We start from the raw sequence: 22275 nt of genomic DNA on the forward strand, positions 1-22275 counted from the left end.
CCAGTTGACAATGACCTGAAGCATACAGTGAAAGCGACACAGAAATGATAACAAGGTGAAAGTTCTGGTGTGGCTGAGTCAAAGCCCGGACCTCAATCCAATAGAGAATTTGTGGCTGGACTTGATGAGGGCTGTTCACGTCGATCCCTGTGCAACCTGACAGAGCTTGAGCAGTTTTGCAAAGAGGAATGGAGTAAAATTACATTGTCCACATATGCAAGCCTGATTGAGTCCTGTCCACACAGACTCAATACTCTTATTACAGCCAATGGTACATCTACTAAATACAGACTTGAAGGGCATGAATATTTATGCAGTCACTTATTTTTTCATTAAATATGTTTGTTTAACTGACATGACTTTGTAGAAATCTGTTTTCATTTTGACACTAAAGAGGTTTTGTTATAATCTTTTTGGTAAAAAAAATAGGCAAATCATATTCACCTTGATTGATAACATCACTGATAAGGGTTAAACATCCAAGGGCGCGAATACTTGTTATAGGCCCTGTACATCTGTTTCGCCTCAGTAGTAGGATTCAGAAAGGCTTTAAGACCTCCACACTAACTGTAACTGTTAAAGGAGAGAGAAAAAGGAAGCGTTAAAGGTCCTTGGGTTTTGTTGATGACCAAACTGCTGATCTGACCTTTCTACCAGCGACCAACAAATCTACACCAAGCCATTCTCGTCCTTTCTTTACCATTATCATATTGCTGTCTACTTTCTATAAATAAAGAACAGAGCATCACATAACTACCAACAGGTTGAGGCCCAACTTGTTGCTCTTCCAGAGAATCACAAGCTTTCTCCGGTGCTGCGTCCTCCACCAGCTTCCATCCATCTGTCTCTCCAGCTGTTCTCCGGTGATGAATCTTCTCCCTGAGCCCCAGCCCCACTCCAGCAGAGAGCCCTCTTGTAGAAAGGCCTATGGAGGATATAATGAATTAGGTGTCTACCCAGGGTTCCCCGACCTCTGACCCATGACATCATCAATCAAGGAGGTTCTACACTTAAGTGAAGCGGTGGGCCCCAAGCCTGGAACGCCTTGCAGGGCCCCTGCCGGCGTGCAGAGGCCACTGATTTTCACTTGTTTTTATTTGTTTTCATAATGCCTTGGTGTTCGTCCTGGCTGATGTGTTTGGAAGGAATACATGACTTTGTCTATAATTTGTTTAAAGCTTGGAGAAGAGAAATATTGAGCGTTAAGTGAGAAGAGGACTTGAAGATGGATGAAAAATGGCAGACGTGGCCCCCTCGCACATATGGAATACATTTCTTTCTCTTCTTGCTTTTGCAGGGCATCGGGCTGTAGCTGAGGGTCTGATGGTATTTTGAAGTAACAAATCAGCACTAAATGTGTGTATGAGCTGTTTTTAACAGGTCTTCTGAAATGGATTGTCTTCTCAGACAGACAGTGGAAAAGTTACATTTTTGTCTTTGGTTGTGCAGGAGTTATTAATTTAGAATGAAATGTGGAGTTTTAGGGAAGTGGGGTAGCTGTTAACGGTTGTCCCATAGTCCCAAAGCCCTTGTCCGTTTGCTCCTCCTTCTAATTTGCTCCTCCTTGTCACTGGCTAAATCACAGTCTACACACTCATGGACACTTGGACTTTTGGGTGGGGTTCTCTGTTCTCTCTCTCTTGCACACAATACAAGATAATCATGCAGATTTGGAGGCAGATTCCCCCCTTCTGATCAAAGTCAGCAAAGACCCATTGATAGGGTGCTTCTAAGGATTATTTTGCCAACTGTCCCTGTGGTGTGAAGTGTGCTGAGAATGATTTTACCTTCCCTGATCTGCTTGGAAGAATCTGCACTGCTCTGAAATCATAAGAATTAAATGTTTATTATTTACTATATGAAATCTGTTGTGATAGGGACAAAAACCAAAGACACACAGTATATTGTGACCTGGAATGGAGCAATTACCAATCAGTAAGTGAGGTGACTGAAGAAAGAAGCACAACAAACATCGTCATGGCGACAATTATAAACGCAATGCATGAAGGTTGGTGAGCATTATAAATGGAGGACCAACTTCCTGTTTTTTGGCAACAAAACAAGTGTTTATATGATTTGTCCTGTAAAATACACCTCAGTCAAACTGACAAGAATGGCAGTTAGACCAAAATTATGATGCCATGATTTAGCAGGTAGCTATCAGCTAGCCACATTTAGCTTGTTTATTCTAAAGTTGCGTTTGATCGTGCCATACCCATGCCATAGTTCATTGTAGGTCACAAACTTGGTATGAGGTTTACGATGAACAGATATTTACACTGTTTTCAATAGAGTAAATAAATAAATAGATAAGACTACATGCAAGAAGCAGAAAAAAAGTAAATATGTGTGACTGACAATGTGTAAATTTGATTGTTTTAGGATATTTCAGGCACAGTCCTGCACGGGTCTAGTTTGCAAACCTGCATTCACACCTGTAGAGCTCAGTAATGAAACCCAACCCCTTACCTGCAATTATGACCATTTAGTACCTGGACCCAAGACCCGTGAATAGCGAGCGCCTCATGATGCAACCCGTGATTAAACACACACACACTTTAGTTAACAGTGCTTAAATTTTTAGCTGCTGCACAATGTACGAACAACGAAGGTATGACCTGCATGTCCATGAAATTCACAGGCTTGTGCATATCATGCACAAAGATAAGTAGTGGTAAATAAGCCTAATACAGCGCCTTTCCTTTCTCTCACATGTAGACACACACTGGCACATGCATGCATACATTAGCTAATACATGCCTTGTTAAAATGACTGCCCAGTTGTATAAAGTATGACCAAAGACTGAAAGAATAAAATTTAAAACCTACAACAGTGCATGACATGCACATTGAGAGTAATTTCCTTGAGCTATTACACTGAATTTGCCAGAAAACAAGTCCAAATATGAGATAGCAAAGAGGTAACACAGAGGAAGGAACTAATTCTGATCATAAATGATCTGATCATTGATATAAAAATAATACTGATCATTGTCATGGAGCCTATTATTTTCTCTTTTTATATTAAAGTCGTCTGCCACTCACCACTCATTTTGTTTATTTTTGCCCATACCTGTGAAATTACATAACTATGTTTTCAAACTGTACAATTTTGCAGGACTCTAAGATTTGGAGAGAGTTGGAGCTGGAGGGTTGTTTCTATTTTGGGTTCAAATATTTTTTAAGCATTAATATTTTTTTCTGATTTTTGATAGTTTGTAAAAATATATAAACAGTGAGAAATACAGATACCAGCAGAACCACTCGTAATATACTCTTAGTTGCTGGCTTTTTTTTAAGGTTTGCTTGCTTATTTCTTCAGATTCCTGGGTGTCGAGGCAGCTTAGGTCCATCAGGACCAAAACCTCCTGCCACAAGAACAGTTTCTTCATCATGAGCAGTACTCTGGCCCTCACTTACACACTGGAGTTTATCACTTCTGTTTAACACTGTTTAACCAAAGGAGTATTACTGTGTTATACTCATTTAGAAAATTATAATCTAATCACCAGTAAGCCTGCGCATCTGTACAGTTTCTCCTTTGTTGTACCTTTATACTCACTTTTGTCTTGTTTCTATTTTATTAGCCATATTTTATTTTACTACAGTATTTTCTATAATAATCGATTTGCATTTCTAGCCGCTTAATATTTAATTAGCCTTTCACTTTTCAGTCTCCTTCTTGTTATCTGTTTTGTACCAAACACCAAGGCGAAGTTCCTTGTATGCATTCTTGGCAGTAAAATTCTAATTCTAATTCTGATATTGACTGAAATGACACAACACAAAAACATATAGTTCTCCAGCATAAAGCATAAATTAGTGTATTTTAGACCTAAAACTTCAGTCCTTAAAGGACCGAAGATGTAAAAAGACACAAACTTCAGCCGACGTAGGTCCATTGGTTCTGCTTTTAACTGTGCTACAAGTTTGTGCAACTCACCAATGTGTCCTGGCAATATATTGACAGTAAATACTGGAAGCAATTTTAATATCTGCAGGTACCCATAATTAACTTTCTTAACTACTACTTGCTGAATTTGCCGATACCAATGACATGCCAGTAATACTGTGCATCACTAGTTCTAATTAACCACTCTTGTAATTTATCAAGAAAATATACCGAAAAGACTTTAGTTCCAGTTTATTTTCTTGTGACCTCCGCCAAGGAGGTTATGTAATCGGGTGGGTTTGTTCGATTGTTTGTTTGTTTTTTTGTTAGCAACATAAATTAAAAAAGTCATGGATGGATTTTCATGACATTTTCAGGGAATGTCAGAAATGGCATAAGAGAGAACTGATTAGATTTTGGGACTGATCGGGATCACCGTCTGGATCCAGGAATTTTTTTAAAGGATTCTTTACTATTGGGAGATAGGGCTAATGGTGGAGGTCTGTGCTGTTACAGCTTTACACCAGTCACTCCAATCCAAGCAGCATATTTTTGGTGTGTTGCTATTCAAAGTTTTGGGGTTTATAGAGTTTGAAAGAAGCACACCCGACTCAGAGACGAGTCGGAGCGTAACAGAGAGAAAGACAGTGAATTGTACGAGAATACTCACAATGCTGGGAGGAATAGAGGAATATTCACCCTCTGCCATGACTTCCAGTTGTCCAGTGAGACCATGGGTGCTTCTGCCATGACAGTCCACACGTAGCGAATCCAATGCTTTGCCTCACCATGTCTCCACCCCACCGGGGAGGGAGTAATTGGCAAATTAGATTTTGGGAGTGATCCGGATCATTGTCTGGATCCATGAATGTTTTCAAAGGATTCTTCACTGTTGGGAGATAGGGCTAATGGCAGAGGTCTGCGCTCTGAGTGCTTTTCTAGTTTTTGTAATTGTTCTGCCAGATTTTGGGGATGAAGACCGTTTTTCAGATAGATGTAACCAGTTGAGAAATAATTAGCACTTAAGAAAAAATTTTGACTAAATAATACCTAATAATTGACAATATTTGATTTTAAGTGTTAATTAAGCTTAAAAATGCTTTTGCCTCAGTTGTATTTAATTTTGTTTTGTCTGTATTATGTGGTTTATTTTTTAGAAAAATGCCTCTTTCTTAAAAGGAAAATGAAATGTGTTGCCATAGAATCAAAAAATATCTAAAAAACATTCTACAAATACAATAAGGATATTAGATATGATCATCAAACTGCAAACGTGATAAATGCTATTCTAAGGTTACTGAAATATAGAGAGTATACTTTTCACTACGAAATCAAATAAGTATCTATTAGCTTCTAAAGCCCCAAAACTGTAGTGCTAAGCACGGCAGAATAACCTAGCAACATGAAAGTGACACTTATTTGCTATTTTTTTAATCATGATTTAAACAAACCAGGTTTTAAGACGAGCAGCATCTTTCGCATTCAGTTACTCCCATTGGTCTGACTTCCTGCAGCGAGCTCTGCACCTCAGTAATACAGATGAGGAGTAAAGTGAGGAGTGGTGTAATGGCGTGCCGTTAAGAGCGAGCAGCAGGCTGACGAATGGAGCCCACAGTGTCTATCTGAGTGTAAGCGGGAGCTTCCAGGATGATAACCTCTGCTCTGCTCAGCTTCCAGCTCCACACGGCGGTTTCTTCATAGGTTTTTTACTACACTGCTCTCATACCTCACTCTTTATGTCCTCTTTACCCGTCCCCCCTTCCCCCCCCCCTCTCTTATCGCCTCCCTCATTTCCAGCCCGACTCAGGGCCTGGACCTTTCCTGTTGGCTGGATACGAGGACGGATCTCTGCTGCTGTGGGATGTAACCCAGAGGTCCGTGCTGAGCCAAGTCAAAGCCCACCCTGAACCCGTCATGTGCCTGACCTTTGATCCAGAACGTCTGAGGGGCATATCAGGCTCTTCTGAGAAGACCCTCTCCTGCTGGAAGCTGGACGGACAGAACAACCTGCAGGTCAGCAGAGAGCGGGTTAGAGAGGGTGGAGGTGGTGTGTAGTTCAGAGGATTTCACACTTTTCACTCTGATAAACAACCACAGCTCTGCAAAAATAACTAATAACCTTTTACAATCATCTACATCAATTGCAGATTTTTTAAAAATTTGAAATTATTTTAGATAGATGACAGATGCTTTATTATCGGTAAACTGGCAAGTAAGAACTACTTACTAGGGAAGGCTATCAATACTCATTAAAATATGCCATTTGTATCCTAAAGGTCATATTTAGTTTAGCATTTGAAATATTCCAACTGCTTCTTGCTTTAGCTAGTTTTTTGAATGCCAAAATGTACAAGATAATTGTACTGTAAAGTTTTCAGCCTTTATCCATCACATCAATCTTACATATAAACTGTTAAAAGAAAGACATTTTATTCTTTTAATTTCTTATTCACTTTTGAAATACATTTTTAAATTGTATATTTTTTTTATAATATTGTATATTTTTTCATCTCTATATGTCAACCAGTCCATGGAGTACCCTGCCTCTTGCCTATTGCCAGCTGGGATAGGCTCCAGCACTGTCAGCTGTTTTGAAAACAATGTGGCGTTTAGCATTAGCCACTAGCGTCAGACAGGCTCAAAATCAATTTAAAATGGATAAAAAGACGTTCAATATTGGATTTACCAGTGGGAATTTAATTGTTAAGTTCCCTGATAAGTCACCCAAGTTCCAGGCTCTCTGGAAAAGCTTCCATAAGGAATTCTAAGGCATGGATAGCATCATTGGAATGGCACAATGGCGAGCTTCAAGAGGAAGAAAAAGTAAGAGGCTCCGATTTATGGTTCAAAAGTTATTTCACTTTACATAACCTGTACTTCTTGTCGTACACGGCGTCGGGCTGAGAGGGTAAAGTCAATACAGTTCACATTTGTATCGTAAAAACCAAATGACCGGCTGAGGTGGGCAGTGCAACTTGAAAGAAATTATTCAGAGGCTGTGGGTCCAAACCATCAAAGTGACCCTAGGCTGAGAGTTGCAGCTGTGCATCAAAAACTAATAGCTTGAAGGATTAAAAACTCCACAGGGTGAGAAAAGATATTTATAAAGAGCTACACAGATACTGCATGTTCTGGACGTGGCTGAACACAATGGACATCATTACACAGGACGGTTAAAAGCCTTTCCCCTCTAGGAGAGCCCCCAAAACAAACCGTCTTATTTACCAGTGCAACTTCTATTCCAGATTTTACGGTAACTGCAGTGCCCCTGTTTCGCCATAGTAATGTGCTTGTATTGAGTTCAGCTGTCTTGTGTAAGAGCTTCTGGTTGCGGTCCAGAATCCGCTTCTGTTAACTAATTGTTGCACAAGAGAGTCAGCTAAAGCCATAAAAGATAATAAAGAACTAATGGTGGAGATGGAAGGAGAGGAGTGTTGCCTTTCTCCAGACTCTCTCAGAAAACATCGGGGGCCAAAGAGGAAGAGGCTCAGCAGGGCTCCAGGGGCCATAAATCAGCTGCTGGTTACACAGCGTTGGCAGGGCCAGGGGCCAAGGGCCGGTCTGGGGCTGTCACTCCAGACTCAAAGCCACCCACAGACAAACACTGACTCATAGTTGCACGTTAGGCCTGGACGAAAATACTGTTTACAATTATAAGTTTATTTTTAATCACTAAAATAGAAAAAAGTAGAGTAGAAAAAAATATTTTTCTCAATAAGAAGTTTAAAAACCCCTGTTATTTCTATTAACTAGGATGCAATCAAACTTTAGAAAACACATTTTAGCACATGCATTAATACATGTAGTTGATCCAAACTTTACATTAAAACTTATACAGGAGAATCTCTGCCACCAAAAACAGATCATCAGCTCTGTAGCATAATTCATTTTACATAACAGCCAATGCATCAGAGACTTAACGCCTCATTTGAAGCTCTATTTTTCTCTGGATTTCATGAGCTAAAGGGAATGCTCCCATATTGCAGCAAACCCCCATGAATCAGAGCAGAAAGGAACGTGAGGCAGATATAGTACACTGCTGCAAGGTCCAGGGGTATTATTCTTTCCAGCGCTTTTTACAAATGAATGCTTGAATTAGAAATATTTGCAAAACCCTATTTTTTTCTCCCTGAAAATGCGTCTACAAAAACACGTGGAAGGATTTGTTTCAATATACTAAAAACAGGAAAGAGTGAATATTTGGTTTATTTTTCTCAAGCAACAAAATATTGATTCAGCATGTAATCCAGGATGAGGATGACAGGAAAAAAGCACAAGGAGAGGGAAAAGATCCAACAGGGGCTTTTAAATTATCCTGAAGTGCAGCTCAGTGTGACGTCCAGACAGCTCTCCTCAGTTCTTCCCACAAAAGTATTTTTGTGTGGCAGCAGTTAGGAGGCGGGAGGACCTGCCGGGTGGCAGACCCGGGCCCCCGGTCCAGACGGACGACCCGTGAGAGGTAATAAAAATATCAAAACCTTGGAGGCCCCTTAACTAAACAAAAAACACATCTGCAGTAAAGGGAACAGTAGTTCACAGTGGGAGGCTGCAATAAAGGCTGAGGAGGCTGTAAGTGCCTCAGCATCCCACTGCCCACAAATTACCCTGAGATACAGTCCAGGAAAGTGGAACTGGCTGGTGAGGAAGAGGGTAGATAGCAGGGCTGAGTGATAAGGACCTAAATTCATACCTTTATGTTTAAGCTGAATAACGATGCAAGATATGAATTTTGAGAGATTTTTTTGTTAAAAATAAAAATGGTCACCACAATACCAGAGTCATAAATGGTGATATGATTCTGGTATTAATCAAACAATATCAAAACCCGTTTTACTGTAAAATAGAAGTCCTGGGCCCCCAATAATCTGTGATTTTTAATTGTAATGATCAAAAACTGCAAAAAACCTCCTAAGCACCGTCTAAATTGTACAAAAACTGTTGGCAACATTTCCGTATATTAAGGTTTTCAATTGTTCTATAGTCCTACATAAAGTGTTTGCAAAAGGAAAGAACATCATTTTTAAATTTTTAAGATCAGTGGTATCAAAAATATCAGAATCTTAATCGTCTTCAGCCAGATTTTTAACAAAAGAAGAGACACTGTGTAAATTGTCCAAATATGTTGGCAACATTTAGAAGAAAGGGTGTAACTGGCTAGCCCACTTTCCCAAAAGTTGCCAATTTATTTGTTTAATTTAGACAGTATACAATATTTTCCATGTAAATTTTGAGGATAAAAACCATAAAATTAATCAGTATTGGTTGTTTAGGACTAATATTTTTGTCACCAAGTTGTCAAATTGGTATGAATCTAAATTTGATTTTTACTTATAATCTCACGTGTTATTGGCTAAGGCCAAGGTTAGAACAAATACCTTATCTAATAGCCCTAACATAACTGAATTAAAGAAAAGAGACGGTCAATAGAAAGAAACAAGGAAACCCGTATTCCTTGTCAGTTCCGCACACTTTTCCAAATGTGGCCAACATATTTTTTGCTGTTTTGACAGAATGCAGAATTTTGCCTGCAATTTTTGAGATTTAGAAAAAAATATTTAGTATAAATCAAGTAAATCAGGGCCTGTTTTACATTCAAAAAGAAGTCCTAGACACCCAGTAATGGTTCAAAAATTGCAGAAAAGCTCCTAAATGCTGTCTAAATTGTACAAAAATCATTGACAATATTTAAATACATTGAAGTTTTTTATATTTTATAATCCTAACTACCATGTGTTTCGAAAGGATAAAACCCCTATCATTTTAATCATCAGTGGTATCAAACAGTTGAGTAACTTCAGTCACATGGTTTTTCATTAAACAGAGAACACTGGGTAAGTTGAGCAAATACGTTGGGAACCATTTGAATAAAACAGGGACTGTCCAGTTACACCCATTTTCCCAAAAGTTGCCAATGTATTTATCCAATTTGGACAGTATACAGGAGTTTTCCTGCAATTTTTGAGAATAAAAACACAGTAACTTATTCATTATTAGGTGTCTAGGATTTCTATCTTGTGCCATGGTAGCTAATTGATACAACTTTAACTGGTAATGTCAAGGGTTGTGGGTTGAGCCAGGGTAGCAGACAAAAACACTATCTACTGGCCCTAAATTTAAGTGTTTTAAAGAAAAAGAGAAGGTTAACATAAGAAAGGACTGGTTTTCATGAACAAGCTTGCTGAGCTCACACGCACGCCAATCAGTTGGGCCTCCAGCCTTGTTTGATCTTGACGGCATTGCAGTGATCGGTGAGCCTAAGCTTCGTTGTAGTCCAGTTTTAGTTTTTAATTTTAAAATGACTAGTTTCATTCATGTCCGTGGTTATGGGTCGGCTGTAGAGTCTGCTAACATGGTGTCTTCTAATCATCCCTGTGGCAGCCATCTCCCTGAGCCTTGTGACGTCATTTAAAGGTGACACAGCAGCAGCTTCTGGCGTGCTGCCTTCAAGATTACAGGACAATCCAGTGACTTTTCAACACAGCTTAACCTGTTGGTTACTTTCTACATGAAAACCAGTCCAAACCTGAGAAGAGGAACTCTACCTTACTTATCATTCCTAACACAAGTATCCTGCAATAAGTAACTACATTACATTACATTACATGATAGCAGGCTGTCTAAGTTGTGCAAATATGTTGGCAGCATTTGGAAAAGTATGCGGAACTGACCAGGAGGGAAGGAAACCCTTGATTAACCTTGCCAGTTCCACCCACTTTGTTCCACATGTTGTTGATATATTTGTGCAATTTAGACAGCATGCAGAGGTTTGTCTGCATTTTTTGAGAATTAGAAAAAATAATTAACTTATTATCGGTGTCTAGAATGTCTGTATTTTTGTTGCTGTGGTATGAAACAGATATTTATATCATTTAATTTTTACAGGTGAAATAAAGGGTCCTTAATTGAATGAATTAATAAAGTCATAATTTCCTATTTAGACTTAGGCTGCATGATATCAATTTTTGCAGAAATTTGCTATTTCATTTTAGCTGATACTGATATTGATACCAATATAGCAGGTAGTTCAGACCTGAAATTTAAGGCCTTAAAACACACTTTAAAGTTTAAGGAATGAAGTATAACATATAAAAAGACTTCCAAGGATGTAGGCCAGTGTAGCTGTTATTACCATAGGCAAAAATTTTCATTTCTGTTATTAACCATTTAAGCCAATACCTGCTGATACTGATATGATTTAGACTTTATTGGGGTCAATAAGCATATCACCGGTTGTAGTTTTTTACTTAAGACAATCTTTTCTAAGCATCAGGTCTAGCATTTATTTTTTATTCAACTCAACATAAACCCCATCAATATTAACTGTTTAGTTTTACCCTATATCTCATTTGAAAATATATCATTTTATCTTAGAAACCGACTTTATTGCTCAGCCCCAGAAGATGGATGTTCCTTGTGAAATGCAGGGGAAACTGAATGTGACACAACACAGTGCAGTTATGATTTAGTGAAGCTGAAAGGCTGTGAAGTGAGCTTATCAAGGCCAGATAAAGACAGATAGCCTCAGGAATGGAGGTTAATGTCTTACACATGGCTCCCAGAGGCCTTTATCTGCTGTTTGACCTGGCTGCCCTGATACATTTTCATAGTAATGAGGCATCATCTTCTGCCTTTTTTTTTCTCCTTTTCTTCTCGGGTATATTTCCAGGAATGTGTCAGCTTGAGACTATGAGGGCGTGGGTGTCAGGGTTTACAAGCTGTTAAGCCAGATGGACATATATTTAGACGGCCACCAGAACCTATTGACAGGAGCTGTGACGGGTTCCTCCAGGACAAAGAAAGAGGTAGAGGTCGCAGACTGGAGAAAGAGAGAACAGGTAGAGACAGAGGGAGATTAGCAGTGTAAATCAAGCATGGCTGACAGCAAGCTATTCCTGAGAGCGATGACAGTTCTCTACAGGTGGAACTCCTGCCCCTCTTCTACACCAGTGATTCACACGTTTTTAAGATAATTTTATATTTTTCAAATAAAATCAAAGGTAATTTAATGTTGTTAATGATAAAAAAAGATGGAAAAAATAGATGTCAGGCCTAATACTTAGTGAAAAGATTGTTTACTCTAAGAACAATTAACATTGTTAATTAAAATGTCACTGCTTATCTGTTTGAAATGTTTCGTCTTAATAGGATATTGTCATTAATTAACAAAAATTGCAGGAGAATCTCTGCATATTGTCAAAGTTGTGCAAATATGTTTGCAACATTTGGAAAACTGGGTGGAACTGACAAGGTGCAAGAGTCTCCTTCACTCATGGTCAATTTCTCATACTTTTCCAAATGCTGCCAACATTGTTTTGCAATTGAAACAACCCATTATTATTATAATTTATTTATATTTTTGACGTAGGAACCTTGATATTAACAGTGAAAATCCAATGATGCTGATACATGTTTGATAGTTCTGGAAATTCGATATTGAGCAATAAATTGTTTTTAATAATCAAAAACCTTGTGCAAATATGTTGGCAACATTTTGAAAACGGGGTTGAACTGGCAAGGCACAAGAGTCTCCTTCTCTCTATGTCAGTTTCACACTTTTCCAAATGTTGCCAACATATTTGTGCAATTTCCATTATCATTCTTGTTTATTTATACAATTCAAAAACTTTGGTTTAAAATCCCTGGACAACCAATATTGAGCAATTTGTTTTCTTCAATTGTCAAAAATTGCAGGAGAACTTCTGCATATTGTCAAGGTTGTGCAAATAAGTTGGCAACAATTGGAAAAGTGGGTGGAACTGATAAGGTGCAGAGTCTCCCTCCTCTTGGTGAGTTTCACACACTTTTCCAAATGTTGCCAACATTATTGTGCAATGAAGACAGCCCAGTATGATTATTTTTAATTATTTATCTCATTTAGAAAACTTTTTTGTGGAAGTCCTGGATACCCACTATTGAGCAATGTATTTCTTTTATTTATTCAACATTGCCGGCAGACTTTTGCATCCTGTCAGAGTTGTGCAAATATGTTGCCAACATTCGGAAAAGTGGGCAAAACTGACAATGAATAAGAGTCTCTTTCCCTCTTGGTCAGTTTCAAACACTTTTTCAAAGGATGGCAAAATAATTATGCAATTAAGACATCCCATTATTGTATTATTATAATAATTATAATAATAATAATAATTATTATTATTTCATGTATCTCCTTGATTTAGGAATGTTGATATTATCAGTAAAAATCCAATGATACCTGTGAGACACCCAGTATTGAGCAATTTGTTGTTTTAATTCCAAAAATCTGCAAACAAACTTCTGCGTACTGTTGGGTTGCACAGATATGTTGACAACATTTGGAAAAGTCGGTGGACTGACAAGGAGCAAGCATCTCATTCCCTTTAGGTCAGTTTCACACACTTTTACAAATGTTGGCAACATGTTTGTGCAAATTAGCCCATTATTATCACCATTTACTTATTTACTTGAGAAACCTTTATTTTAGATAGTCCTGGACACCCAATGTTAAGCCTTTTTTTTGTTATCAATAATTTCAGGCAAACTTTTGCCTGTTGTTAAAGTTATGCAAATATGTTGGCAACATTTGGACAAGTAGCAACTATCGGTAAAAACAAAATTACATTAATATCTGTTTGATACAATGATAACAATTTAGAAGTCGTGGACACTCAGTATTTAGTCTTCTATTGTCTTTAATGAATAAAAATTGCAGGCTAACTCCCACACACTGACACAATTGCAGAAATATGTTGGCAACATTTGGAAAATACTTTTAACAGGCAAATTTCCTCCATTTTTTCCAAATACTGCTGAGTTGAAATTTATCATTTTAAAACACATGGTATTCTTTTTTTTTTTTTTTTACAATCTCAATATGTGGAAATGTTGCCAATGTTTTTGTAAAATTTAGGCTGTGTATGAAATTGTTTAGTTTGTGCAGTTTTAGACAACTTCAAGGGATTAAATTCCCCATTATCGGATATCTAGGACTAGGATTCTTTGTTGATGAGGAATCAAGTGAGTTTCAATATGGTTCTATTTTTATTAGAACCATATTAGAATTTATAACAGTTTTCTGATGACCATTTTTATTTCTTTGCAGAAAATAAATATGAAGATATGTATCTTGCATCACCCTTCAGCTAAGTATCGCCCAGCCCTGCGCCATACTCACCTGTGCAGTGCCTCATCTTTGGACACTGTTCTGGTCTGACTCATGGGTCAGGTCTTGCCAAGTCTGCTTTGCGACTGATGCATGTTTTAGCTGCTGTCATTGAAATTATAACTCTCTTTCCTGAGCAGCGCCCACTCCGTCATCTTCTCCCTTTTCTGAATGGGTCTGCTCACCTGTTTGACACATCCATCTCCTGTCAGCCGCAGTCGAGCTCTAACAGGCGAGGTGACAAAAGGCTGTAATCTCCCCGCCGCTGAGTGTGATTCAGGGACAGGGTGTGTCAAAAATACCTGCGAAAAGCCTCCCAGCCGCTAGGCTCGAGTGAGTGAGCGATGATGGGTCGTTTCAGTAGACAAGCGTGAACGCCAAGATCCGTGCCAAGACTGAGGGGGAGAAGACGGGGGGAAGGGGAGCGTGGCTTGAGTGAGATCTGCCAAGGTGATGCTCCTTTTGAGCGCCTTCTCTGTCGGTAGAATGGTACAGGAGAGGATCCTGAAGTGTGAGTTTGTGTTGGATCTGTCGCGGGCCGCAGAACATCTTCTGGGCCCAGCTGCCGAGCAGAGCTGATCGCCTCCTGACAGCAGAGAGAGCTGGCGTTTCGACAGCAGGCCTGCTGTGAGTGTGCAGATGCAACACAGGCAGTGAAGACGTTTTCAGACAAGAAATGATGACCCCAAAGATGAATTCTGTCCATGATCAGATAGTAAAGAAGCAGGGAGAAGAAAGAGGGATGGGGTGTGAGCTGAAAGAAGCCAAGACTCCCCTGTTTAAGTTAATGGATTTCATTACAGATTGAGAGCTGGTTAATGGTTGTTCTGGCAGTTAGCAGACTTTTCCATACATTCATTCAGCAGTTGTGTGGCTCTGCAGCAAGAACAACAATCCTGCTGCTGAGAACATGGACTTAAATGACAGGGAAATTTAGAGATGTCCTTTTTTTTACAAAGATGAGTAGGCCTTACTTTGAGAAATTATACTTTGAGGAAACAAAGTTACATTTTTTAATGTGTGTTGGTCTGCTGATTATGGGAAAGTTAATCATTTTTGCACTTGTTGGTTTTTTCATTACAGCGGCTCAAAATCAAAACAAAGGGCTGTAAAAAGAAAAAAATTCAAAAGTTTCTTACCTCTAGATTAAAATAAAACATTATTAGGAAGTTGTTTCTTTAATTTTCTTAATGAGTGTTATTAGAGAAGATCAGAGCGAAGTTAGAGTGTGTTAAAGACACAGTGTGCGTTCAGGTTTGTCCTTTTCACCTTAATAACTGAACAAATGGTTGTGTGCTCCAGTTTCTTTTAATGAATGGGATTTATGTTTAATTATTCGTTCTTGTTTATTTGTTTTTAAGATTTATTTTGTGAATTTTTATATTCAAAGGAGGACAGTGGATAAAGTCAGAAACAGAACTGAGAGACTAGGGAATGACATGCTGGAAGGGAAAGGAGCCACAGTACTGGGCCCACCTACATGAAGTGTGGCCATCTGTGCCCTGAAACACCTTTTAAATGTCTCGGGCCCTTTTCTGACACACTATCTCGTTCCCCTTTAGAGGGCCTGAAGCGCAAGAGACTTCTTCTTTATCTGTTTTCTTTGTGCACACTTATTAGATAATTGGGGATGCATGGTATTAGATTTTTGTAGATATATTTACAGAATATTTTATTGTATAAAAATATTTTTACACTGTTTGAATATGCAGCCAATATTTTCAGCCAATAAAGGCTGATATTTACAGCTGACTTGTTGTTTGTAAGTATCGTCAGAAATGTTCGTGTCTTCTGATACATCATACCGATAATATTGAGCATCTTTAAAAGTAGACATTCAGTCCAGCTCACATAAGATTGGCACTAAGACTTTAGACTGGTGAACAGCTGCAAAATCTGAAACTGTTATTTAACAAAATTACCCAACATGACTCAAGATTTTTAACAGTTATCAAACATGTTTGTCATTATTTTCTCATATCACCTTAATGTAACTTTTGAAAATTGTTGAAAATTGGTCAAACTTTGTCCAATCTTCAATCAGCCAAAGTGATGTTTCCCTCTGCTTGCTCATGTTGACTCTTCAAACCCCAAATAATGTCAGTTTACACCGTTTTTAATTTTGTCAACTAAACTATGACTAAAAATGTTCTTCAATTAACTTTTTTCAGTGAGGAACATCAGACGAGGGCTAGCTAAAAATAAATCTTTGATAACAAAAACTCTTGCGAAAGGTAAGTTTAGCTTTCGTCAAGGAGACTACGATTGGAATAGAATGTAAGTCCTGGACTTTCAGGCATTTAAAATCCAAAATATTTAACAAAAAAAACCTTGTTGAGATTAGAAATGACTTTTTCAAGAGTATGAAAGTGAGAATTAAAGCATTGATAATTTATTAATTTGAATGTTTCACATCTATGTTAATTTTAAAATATGGCTGATTAAATTAGTTAAAATAAAATAAATGTTTTGACTAAAAGTAAAGGCTTACACGTAAGAACCTTTTATTGACTAAAACTGAAACCAAATGTTCTGAGTTTTCATTGTTTAAAAACTAGACCACAACTTTCAAGAGTTATAATAACTAAAATGCAGAGGTTGAAAAACCACGAGACTATTGTACTCAAGTAAAAGTAAATTTACTTTGGATAGAATGTAATTAAGTAGAAGTAAAAGTAGTAATCACCTTAAAGCCATCTTAAATTTACTCAAAGTACCGAGTACTGAGTTGCTACGTTTGATACCTGAGGGGGTTATACAGTAAAATGTAATCTTTTCTTAATGGAAATAACTAGAATATGAATCTAAAGTCAAAACTAACAGCTGTCTTAGGAACAAATGTGGAATCCCTCTCTCACTACTGACCCCCATGTGCTGTAAAAGTCAAACGTCTGGATGTTTTCTTGCTGGCAGAAAGCTAGAACCTCCTCGTTTTGGCTTTAATTTTTTTTTTTTTTTTTTTTTTTTTTTTTTTTTAACTCATTACTTGATGCTTTGATAAATGTAGTGAAGTACAAGACATCCCTCAAAATATACTTAAGTAAAAGTAAAAGTAGTGATTTTGAAAGTACTCAAAAAAGTACAAGTACACAAAAAAGCTACTCAATTACAATAACTTGATCAAATGTAATTAGTTACTTTGCACTCCTGTTAAAAGGTATTTTGATCCAGAGACGAAGGTCTGACTAAATTTAAATAGCTGCAAGATTAACACTGGCTTGTGAGTTGCAGTAATACAAAACATTTATGCAGCAGAACTAACATGTTTGGAATATAAAATGACTAATTCAATTTAAAAATGTTGCCAGGGACTCATGTTTTTCAGTGTTGTCATCTAACCAGGGTACTTGCAGATCCTTAAAAGTCTTTAATAGTTTAAAGCCATAAAAAGTCTAAAAAGGTTTGTTTTTTACCAGTGAGAGGTCTTAGATTTTATCAGGTGCTTTGAGTAAGACATGTCTGTATCCAGTCCTGTTTTCTAGCCAGCCTTATTGATTTCAACCATCTCCACCACAAATCATCGCGGAAATATTCTCCATAATTCAGAGGATTCAGTATTGGGTGATTTTGTCTGACTCACTGTGATTAAATAATCTTGGTGCTGTTGTGAGACACTACTCCAGTTCTCTAACATCTGGGCTACCAGTTTGCCCAGTTAGGGATTCTTGCAGCCCATCTTTATTTTAACAGGTCTCAAGTGACAAAAAGTTTTATTCTGATGCTTAATAATTAAACTGTTAACAATCAGCTCAGCACCAAAATATGTTATGATATTTCAATATGCTGTATGTTGATAGAAAATAAGAATTAAACGTGCTAGAAATATTCAAATTTGGCCAAAATAATTTATTTTGCCCAATACCATTTGACATACTTTAAGCTGTTTATTAAATCAGAAAATTCAGTCCTTATCCGGTGTACCGAGAAATCTCATGCCTCTCATTTTTGACAGTTTACCGTGCAAAAAGTGGCTTTTTTTTTCAAATTGGGGCTTTAAAAGAGTGTAGATACCTTGCTTAATATACCAATGTGTAAAGTTTTATCTGTAAGCTTTATTACCACATAAAATCACAGAGAAAACCCTGAGTACTTGAGCCCAGGAAGCAGCAAAGCCTCAAATCAGCTGCATTAATTGTGAGTTATTGCACAGGATGACCACTTTCCTTTCTGTAGAAAGTAAAAACAATTATCTGACCAGCCCGCCTGAACAACCATTACTGCATCATTAGCCATTTACTGCTTACAATTGACCCTTTAATGAAACAAATACCTTTTCCTGACACAAACTATGGGAAGCAAAACAAACAAAAACAGACACTTAAACCCATCATTATCAGGCTGCTAATGCAAACCAGATGGAGAGCGGCAGAGGCATACCAACTTCTTGAGGTAATAAGAAAGCTCTAAACAAGCTTTCACCCCCAGCGTTTCTTTGTATCAGTGTGCCGGCTTGTTTGGGCTAACCTACGTCACTTTGTTTCCCTCTGGTGACACTGGCGATGATAGTTTGATTAAAAATAAATATCACATTGCTGTGTGTTCTGATCTTAGCTTCCTCTCTCTGTTTTGATCAATGACATTCCTTCCTGCTCTCTTTCTGCCTTACATTCCACTTTATCCACTCGGGTTGTGAGTACCTGGCTTATATCTTCCACATGCAGCCTGTGGATGGTTCCTGCCCTCAACAGGAGCATGCAGATAAATCCTCCATCCTCTCCTCCCATCCAAAACCATTAGTCTCTTTAGACACAACTTATGAAGTCAATTTTACGCTGCCTAGTTTGATTTCAGCCCCCATATCCAGATGTTTGTATCCAGTCTACAGGTCTCTACATCGCAAGAAGAGCACGTTCGCCCCCTTGGACTGCCCTCGCACGGCAGGCTCTTTAGATAGGGATCTTAGCGGCCATTCATTATAATATGTCAGAATGTTGCCCCTTTAGAGAGATTGATACCGTCCTTGGGACACTGTAGATCACAGGGAGAGCAGGCTGTGGCTAATCTTTAGCAGGCAGACGCTACAACAGTGTATTTATCGGGTCTCTTCTCCTGCTGACCAGACCTTTCAGTGTGAATGTAATTCATCAGAGGCGCTTAAAGCAACAAGGCCTCTGCAAACACGTATTTCACCAAGATGGTCTCGCAAACTGTGACAAAGGTAACTCAAGTCAGTCGTGCTTTCAGAATAGGCCCCCCTAACTCCAATCCAAATAGTGGGATGCAGAGAGATGTGCTAGCAGCCCGCGTGCTGTAATGTTTTATGGCTGATGATTGAGTCCCAGGAGTCTCCAGCCAGGTTCAACAGACATCCAGCTAACACTTGGACCTCAGTCATCAGATCAGCTGATAGCCTGACTGTCAGTGTTTGTTTTGGACTCGCTTCCCTGGACGACAGTGATTAATCGACTAATTGACCTAATAGTTTTGTCTTTGTTTTGCCTCTGCAATATGTTTTCTGTGCTCTATATTTTTCTGAAAGTCACCACACTGAAACTGCCATTCAGCCTTTTTTGCCTTCGTGTGATTTTTGCAGTGCATTTAAAGGTGTGCATGTGTGATAAATGGCTAAGATCCTCTTCCTCTTTGTGTTTTCACAGCTCCAGGATAATGTGACGCTGGTCAACCCTGGGGTTTCCCAGCTATGTATCAGGGAGGATGGTAAACTTCTGGCGTCAGCGGGCTGGGACCATCGCGTGCGGGTGTTTGGGTGGAAGAAGCTTAAACCACTGGCAGTGCTTCAGTACCACACTGACATGGTGCAAAGTGTGGCTTTCTCTGACCACCAGGACCCCAAGCAAAGACTGCTGGCTGCTGGATCCAAGGACCAGCGGATCAGCCTGTGGTCAATTTACAATGAGGGAGCTGACACAAGCTGAGACTCAGAGCTCTGCAAGAATGTATGAACTCTAATTCATTGTGTGTACTGATGTTTGCCAGCAGTTTAGTTTTCAGCCAGAGTAAAGGTTAATATGCATATATGGACCATATATATATAATTTTAAAAGGAAAGAGCTATTCAGTGCTGTCAGTGGTATTTATTCCTAAAACATGTATCAGCATGGACAGTGAGCTCAAGTTTCTGGACATGTTGATCTATGTATGACTGCTAACGTGATTATAAAAGGAGGAAAACGTAGTCATAAATAAAGCTGATGGATGCTGACATTTCAGTTCATCTAACACAACAAGCCCTGTCTATTTCTTAGAAAACTAATGTGGCCAAGACCTGGTAAACAGAATCCGGTTTAGTTTCAATGAAGATGAGCACTATTTTGCCCCGGTATTTTGTATTAACCTTCAATACTTCATTTAGTTAATATAAACTAAAATCAGAAAAATTACTTACTAAGAAGTAAGAAAAAAAGTATTTTATGCTATCTCCAGTAAGAATCCAAAATGTAAAGTATCATAACATTTGGCCCAATTCAAATCTCAATTCCTTATACCAGCCTGGAGCTGACAAATATCTTAACAAGTAAAGACAAGACTTTATTGTATTTAGTATCAAAGTAGTTTGCATATTAAAAACAGAAAAAAGATAAGAAAAACTAAGATCTTCAACATCTGTCCTAGAAAGACATAATAATACCAGGCTGGGTGAGATGGTTTAAGATCAGCTGCAAATTCATGTGCATGAGTCTGGGCAAAGGCTAAGAAATCTCAGAGAGTGGCAAAAGAGACAGGGACAACTATGCTGCTTGAGCTGGCTTTGAAGAGGGAAATAAATATTTAAATTATTAAAACAAGGTTTTTTCTCATGTGAAACAATAATATATAACTTGAGCTGTCAGTATTATAACATGTTAATTGTTATAATGCAATTAAGGTCTGAAATGAACTTGACTCTGCTCTTTTTTTTTGGTTTCCTTTCGCAGTGTTTAAGGGGTGCGCGATATTATCGTCATGATATCGACAGATATGAACACTTCTGCCAATATTAACAGCTGATATTTTGGCATAGGAATAATGTGTTATTCACCTTATTTACTTATTTCCAGCTTACAATACAAACAATGTGAACATGTGATTTCAAAAATATATCAATTCGAGGTGAATTCATATTGAAACAACTGTCGTTGTTTGTTAGCATCTATCGTTAGCTGCTGTACTAGAATACATGTATTTATGTACTTCCGCTTCAGCACCGGAAGTTTCACCCACATTCAGATTTACAGTAGCAGCCCCAGGAAAAAGGTGGATATCAGCTGTAAAAATTGGCCATAGGAACAAATAAATTTGTGGAGTTTAAAACTGGACCAACAGAACTATGTCAGCTGAAGTGTTTTTCTTTTTTCAGGGTTCCTGCAGAACCTTGAAAAATCTTGAATTGCACATTTTACATTTTAGGCTGTTAAAAGTCTTAAAAAGTCTGATTTTTTTGAGGGGTCTTAAATTTTAGAAGGCATTTTGACTAAGACGTCTCCTTCTTCAACCTTTATTTCTATCCAACCTTATATAATTTTTATTATTTCCTTCATGGATTATTGCATAAATATTCTCAACAATTCAGAAGATTTCTGTGTTAATTGTTCTGAATTTCCTCTAGGAGGACCCCAGACCCCTCTCTGATTTTATCTGACCTACTGTGATTTAATGAACTCTTTACTGTTGTGAAACTTTAGTCCAGTTCTCTAACATCTGGGCTAGCAGGTTGCCCTCTTAAGAATCCTTGCAGCCCACACATATTTTAACAGGTTTTCCCTGAAAAACAGTTAATTTTGCTTTTAATAGTTAAACTATTAAGAATCATTTCAGCACACACACACAAAAACTTTATGATAAATAATAATATGCTGTATATTGCTAGAACAGAGGCACAAAATGTGGCAGGATTTTCATCATCAAGTTTATTAAATCAGAAAACTCAGCTGTTGGCTTGTGTACTGAGAATTCTTATGCCTTTCATTTTTGACAGTTTACCAAAAAGTGGTCTTCATTTTTTTCATAGATAATGTCTTCAAAAGTCTTAGATTTGATATTTAAAAAGCCTGTAGAAGCCCTGTTTATTCATCATCATTCTTTACTCTTGAAAGAGTGTTTTAAGGACTCAAACTTGATAATTCTTCTTTCTCAAACATTAAATTATGTGTTAAAAGGGCTTATATTTTTTGTTCTAACTACATTTAAATTATAAAATTGTTATTGGTATTGGCTGAAATTAATTTGAAAATATATGCATATCAGATATCTGCAAAAATCCAATATTGTGCATCCCTACAATTTTTGATTTATTTTTCTATCCATA

The 22275-nt window shown here is 37.9% G+C and overlaps 1 protein-coding gene across 5 annotated transcripts in view; it reads left to right on the forward strand.

Annotated features, from left to right (window-relative positions):
* gnb1l (guanine nucleotide binding protein (G protein), beta polypeptide 1-like) overlaps positions 1-20868 on the forward strand; it is a 47029-nt gene extending 26161 nt beyond the window's left edge. For all 5 annotated transcript variants that reach the window (XM_041788603.1, XM_041788602.1, XM_041788605.1 and 2 more), the window contains 2 exons: positions 5690-5905; positions 19628-20868. In XM_041788603.1, the coding sequence (XP_041644537.1) occupies positions 5690-5905; positions 19628-19906 (495 nt within the window). In that variant the 3' untranslated portion in view covers positions 19907-20868. The remainder of the gene's footprint in view (positions 1-5689; positions 5906-19627) is intronic.
* The last annotated feature ends 1407 nt before the right edge of the window (positions 20869-22275 follow it).

Source organism: Cheilinus undulatus, linkage group 5, assembly GCF_018320785.1.
Source record: "Cheilinus undulatus linkage group 5, ASM1832078v1, whole genome shotgun sequence".
Taxonomy (NCBI): Eukaryota; Metazoa; Chordata; class Actinopteri; order Labriformes; family Labridae; genus Cheilinus; species Cheilinus undulatus.